Raw genomic sequence first — 6,402 nt, 5'->3', positions numbered from 1 at the left:
CACTATTTTCAAATTCTTAAAGTAAAAATTAAGACAATGGTACCGTCAGGACCCTTAACTTATTGAGTTTTCGGTTACAAATCATGCATGTTACAAGATATTAGACACCCTCAAAACATAATTACACACTAAAACGAAAAATAAACTAAAGCATATTTTTTTGGTGTTAGCACCCCGCGGTTCCCCTTTAGGGCTAATCCGGATTCGGGGCGAGTTCTGGGTGGATAAATTAGTCTTCTCCCAATTGTTGTTGTGAGGGATCGAACACGAGTTCTCCCTACCAAATTTAGCCCTAATCACCGCTGAACCAGCAGACAATTGGTAACTAAAGGAGATGATTACACAAAACATACTTATCAAGATCGAAACTTACCGCATGTATATATCATGTATGTGCATGCATCAGTGCATAGTCCATATATATACCCCGATGATCCACAACGACGTCGTTAGAAACAGCCAGAAGGGAAAACAGAAGAATTAGGAGCTCCCTTCAGTCCAAAGCCACACAAACATGTTTATATCATATCATAGCATTATATTATGTATGAAAATACCCATATTGACATATTGTGCTTTCTTTGGGCTGCAAGGAACCCCTATTTCTGCAATTTTCTCATTACCCTTTTCAATTTGATCAATCGGACCAAATAACGTAACATAAAGTAAAAAGAAATACAAGAGGGTGATCGAACGTATTACCTTTAAATCATAAGGTATGTAGGTAGCATATTAGCAATGTTTAGCTAATTTCTAAACAGATCGATGTATTTATAATCGAATATACTTACCTTTTCGCATCTACCTAGGAACCTAAGAGCAACGACAAAATTCTACTAAGGATGGATCGCATGTCAATTTTGATATTTATATTTAGGATACATTAAAGAATGAGAATATTTTTGCGTTTTTTAAAATACAATATAGAAGGGTAGTTTTGCAATAAAAACATTTAGGCCCCGTTTGACAATTCTACTAAGGATAGATCAGACTTCAATTTTGATATTAGGGTGCACAAAAAGGGAAATTTTACCTTTTTTTTATCATAGAATACCGATAGAGGGTAGTTTTGAAATAAAAATACGCAGGCTCTATTTAGAAATTAGTTGTTAGTCGTTAGCTTGTTTGATACTTTGGTTAACCGTTAGTTGCTTATATTAGCAGGTGTGACTAGGTGATACAAGCAGCTAACAAGTTGTATAAAGCGTTTGGTAAATTATTATTTTTAATGTATAAATGACCGTTAAGGACATTAACATAAAATGATCTATGTTGGTAAAAGTTGTAATTTTAAACAATATTAGGACAAAATTGTCCTTTTACACCAACTTCTTCAAACCACTAATACAAAAGCTCCTATATTAAGGTGTCGTTTGGTTCACATAGGAAATAGATTAATTAGTAGAATTAATGGGAACTTCTTAAAGTTGTTTGGTTAATAATGTGGTAAGTAACTTCTCATGAGAATTTCTACTTACCTAGGGGGACTAGGTAAGCAAATTCCTACATTATGTGGATTGTGGGAAGTTGAAATTCCTAGAGAGTTTCACTTCCCTCATTTCATCAAAGTTTTGTCAACCAAACAACTCACAAATTTGCAATTCCTAGGAACTTCAACTTCCCATGCTTTTTGTATGTTAATTACCAAACAATGCCTAAGCATTTTCATCCCAAAATCCTTTTTTCAAACCTCTATTATAGCAAAATACTCTCATTAACTTTTTGAAATGCATGGTCAAACCTTTTATTCACCTCAAAAACTCATTTTTCTTTAAACTTCTCGTAACCAAATACCCATAAGCAATTAAACGAACTCCAAGCTAGCACATCCAATCCTTGACAAACATCGGCCTCATACTACTAGTCTACTACTACGTACTTTTTTCATAGGGCTTTTAATCTTATGTGAAGTATAATTTCTGCTTTTAGCTTGTTACGTGAAGAGAATTTCCGAGCCTGTTTTCGGTATAGAGAATAGACCCTATTGTACTAGTTGCTTCTTCAACATCAATTTTCTTATTATAGAAAAAAGACATTGAATTAATATGTTTCTTCAACATTGTTAAACATTACAGATTTAGGAAAGAAAACTGAACAAAGTGTAATAATAGATCAACTACTTTTACATGCAAGAATTTTGAGAAAAGAGTAAACGTTCGTGTTTGTTCCAACTTTTACCATTTCAAATAGGCTAGGGCAACGCCTAGGCTTTTGTTGTTAGGCAGATTTTTGGGATCTTATAAATGCCACAAGGTAACAACCTTATGTGCATGCAGCATGCATTATTATACTTCGTATGACTTTGTGTCGATGAATTAATATTTAATGCGGAGTCATTTTTCATTTTTTATTTTTTTTTGCTAAGCAAGTGAGAATAATATTAAGGCTCAAACAATTACAACCTAAACTAACTTCAAGAGAAACAAACCAACTAGGTTGGACCATTTCAACAAGAAGTTAGCAAAACAACAAGCAACTAGGAATACAAAGCTTATAAGCTCACAAACCAACTATTGTCTTTCCTGTTTACATATTTAGGCAAGATTGCTTGAATTCTACTCTTCATAGTTTGCTTCAAAGTACCAACTGTAACTTTAACAGCAGGAACCAACTGATCCCATAGACTAGTGTTCCTGCATCTCCAGATTAAGTACACCAGTGCCACAATTGCTGCATAGTACACCTACTTCCTAAATTTAGAGTGTCTTCCATGCTTGATGCTTCTATATAACTGATGTAAATCAACAGCAGTAGTGTTGATTCCCAACCATGCCTTCATTGCAACCAAACATTGCTTGATGTAAGAACAATCAAAGAAAAGATGGTGATGATCCTCATCCTTCTGTCCACAAATTAAACAACTTTAGCTTGCAGAGCTACTGATACCAATTTTAGCCATTTTAGCTGTAGTTTGCAACCTGGATTGGATTGCTAGCCAAGAAATAAACCTGTTCTTTGGGGTATTAAGCCTATTCCACACCAATCTGTCCCAATGGACCTTAGGTCTATTGCCTGCCAGCTTGTTATAGACTTGCTTCACAGAATATTTAGACATTGCACCAATTTCTGCTTCAGTAAACACCAGTTTGAGCTTCTCTTTAGTACTGCATACCTGTTTCCAATACCAGCTAGCTGTATTGTTAGGCTGATAATCCCACCATTCCCCACCCTTTAGGTAAACTGAGGTAACCCACTTAATCCAGACATTGTCCTGTTTAGTGGCCAAAGCCCAAACATATTTGCCTATACTAGCAATATTCCATAACAGGACATCTCTAAATCCCAATCCACCACTCTGCTTGTCACAACAAATTCTTTCCCAGGCAATGCTGCTTGGTTTACTACTGTAAGCATGGCCACTCCAAAGGAAAGCCCTGCAAATCTTCACAATATCTTGAAGAACACTCTTTGGGAGCACATATATCTGAGTCCAGTAAATATGCAAGCTAAGCAAGACAGAATTAACTAACTGCATTCTAGCTGTGTAGGAAAGATTCCTAGAACTCCATACTTTAATCCTAGCAGTCATCTTATCCACCAAAACTCCACACTGAGCTGCATATATCTTTTTGGAACAGATGGGAACTCCCAGATATTTAAATGGTAAGGTGCTTCTGACAAAACCAGAAGCATCCACCACCCTCTGAACATCACCATCAGACATTCCATGACAATATATGGATGATTTCTGATGATTAGCTTTCAAACCAGAAGAGTTAGAAAACAACTTAAAAGCTTGCAAGAGCAGATAAATTGAAGGATATTCACCTTTGCAACACAGAATCAAGTCATCAGCAAAGCATAAGTGTGTGAGCCTAACCTCTTTGCATCTAGGATGGAACTGAAACTGTGACAAGGCACTCATCTTCTGCAATATCCTTGACAAATATTCCATGCAGATAACAAAAAGAAGAGGGGGAATGGGATCACCCTGTCTCAAACCTCTCTGGGATTTGAAAAAACCATGCATTAAGCCATTGATCATCAAAGAAAACATAGGTGTAGTGACACATTCCATTACTATATTAAAAAACTGCACTGGAAACTCCAAGCATTCCATCATTTCTCTCAGAAACTGCCAATCCACAGTATCATAGGCTTTCTGCAAGTCTATCTTCATCAGACAACTAGGTTTCACTCCTTTCCTACCATAGTGCCTCACTAGGTCCTGCACTACCATTATATTGTGAATAATATATCTACCATGAACAAAACCACCTTAATTCTCCAAAATAAGATCAGGAAGAACTTGTCTCAATCTACCACACAGGACTTTAGTAATACACTTATACAATGTATTGCAGCAAGAAATTGGCCTGAAATCACCTACATTCCTTGGACACTTAGTCTTAGGAATTAAAGTTACAACTGTGTGATTCACTTCCTTTAACAGTTTACCATGATGTAAAACATCTAAAACAGCATCAATAGTTTCCTTACCAACAATGTGCCAAGTGTCCTTGTAAAAGTAAGAACCAAACCCATCAGGTCCTGGTGCCTTAACACCTGGAATAGAAAAAAGAGCTGCCTTCACCTCATCAACAGTATAAGGTGCAGTAAGAATTGCTTTATGATTTTCCTGACATACTGGACCAATTTGGACAACCTGCTTGATAACTGGAGTTCTAGATTCTTGCACACTACCCAGCAGCAACTTGTAATACTCAATAAATGCCTCTGAAACCTCACCAGGCTTGTCTCTCCATCTCCCCTCCTTGTCATGTATACTATACACCTGATTTTGAATATTTCTACTTTTAATACTTTGATGAAACAGGGCTGTGTTCTCATCACCAGCCTTAATCCATGCCAGCTTAGCCTTCTGACTCAAAAAATCCAAATAAGCCTTATGTTTGATCTTATACTCCTGAATAGCTTCTAACTCTTTGTTAGCAAGACATTGATCAGTAGGGTTTGCATGCATGAGCTATTGAGCAGCTACCATAGCATGATGAGCATTCAAATCAGCAGCTTGTACATCAGAAAATCCACTTTTGTTAAGATCTTTTAGAGCAATCTTAACTGTCTTCAGTTTACTAACCAACATAAACATTTTGCTCCCACTTACTTGAGTATCCCAAGCTACCTGAATTGTATCATTGAAAACAGGAGAACTCTTCCACATTGTAAAATACTTAAAAGGTTTCCTTCCCCCACCAATTCTAGGATATACAGTCAATAGACCAGGTGAGTGATCAAACTGGCCTTCAAGCATAAAACACACCTCTGCTGTTGGATAACACCCCTTCCATGATTGATTAGCTAAAACTCTATCAAGCTTTGAGAAGACCCTATCATGCCCTTGCTGTTTATTGTTCCAGGTGTACAAATTTTCTACACACTTAACATCCTCCATTCCACACAGATGCATACAATTATTAATATCAACTATCTCTGCATGCCTAACAGGACAACCTATCCTTTCATCCACAGCCATAACACAATTGAAATCCACAAAGAATCCAAGGCCCCTGAGTGTTAAGTAGACCCAAATCCCTCCATAATTCTTGTCTCATACCATGATCATTGAAGGCATAAATGAAAGTAAAATGAAAACTAGTGTGAGGGGGTCGAAAAAGCGCGAGGCTAATGCGTGACCTCGTCCCTCGTGGGTGTGACGATTATTTTTATTCAATCAAGTGTAATTGGATTTCCTGTGAGTATACACCCAATTGACTAGTAATATAGGAGTCGCCATTCAGTTTTTAACGACAATGAGAAAAACTGACAAAACCCGGTTATCGTGACATAAAGGGAGTGCAATTATGTTTGACCACGACGGCCGTAGGTTCCCTTGTGATCCCTGGTGTGGGGATCTCTCAATATACACCCGCAAGGTAGAGATTGAGGGTTCGGGGGACTGTAACTACCGAGAGGAGTAATTCGCTCGTCGATAACTCCAGAGGCAGGATATCCTTACTAGCTCAGCATAAATGATTGAAGGGACATGCGTTAACTATTAAACTAATCTGAGTTGATTTTAGCAATATGCAACATATAATACTAATTCGATCGTGATTATCTGATTTAAATAACATTAAGGGACCTAGCATGATAATCCGATTTCCCAAAAATATTATATTTGTTAGGCGTGATAGAACGATCATATTAGGTTAGTTTAACAGTTCATAAAAAGGGCGAGGAAAGCAGTTAAATCATCGAAAAGGGACACATTACGACGCACCCTTGAGAGGTGCGTCACGGTTCTCAGAAAACTAACCACTTTGACTTTGCTATTTCTCCTTTTTATTTAACGAATCTCAATTATGGGACAGGATACGTTCTGTTCGATTTATGGATCGATTGCGACAGAACGCGTGAACAGTTTCGCAGCGAGAGGCTTAGGCTAAGGGGTTTAGAGTCAATACTTAGAATATATTATGTGTTGTTGTGTCACGTCGA

General features: G+C 37.2%; 1 protein-coding gene across 1 annotated transcript; it reads right to left on the bottom strand.

Moving 5' to 3' along the window:
- Positions 1 to 2,863: 2,863 nt before the first annotated feature.
- On the bottom strand, positions 2,864 to 4,180 carry LOC110776775 (uncharacterized). The gene has a single exon (XM_021981341.2). It carries the CDS (start codon positions 4,178 to 4,180, stop codon positions 2,864 to 2,866), a length of 1,317 nt encoding a protein of 438 aa, XP_021837033.2.
- Positions 4,181 to 6,402: the final 2,222 nt, after the last annotated feature.

This window comes from Spinacia oleracea, chromosome 2 (genome assembly GCF_020520425.1).
Source record: "Spinacia oleracea cultivar Varoflay chromosome 2, BTI_SOV_V1, whole genome shotgun sequence".
NCBI classification, from domain to species: domain Eukaryota; kingdom Viridiplantae; phylum Streptophyta; class Magnoliopsida; order Caryophyllales; family Amaranthaceae; genus Spinacia; species Spinacia oleracea.
The sequence above is the reverse complement of the archived record's forward strand: the minus strand, read 5'-3'. Positions and strand labels throughout refer to the sequence as shown.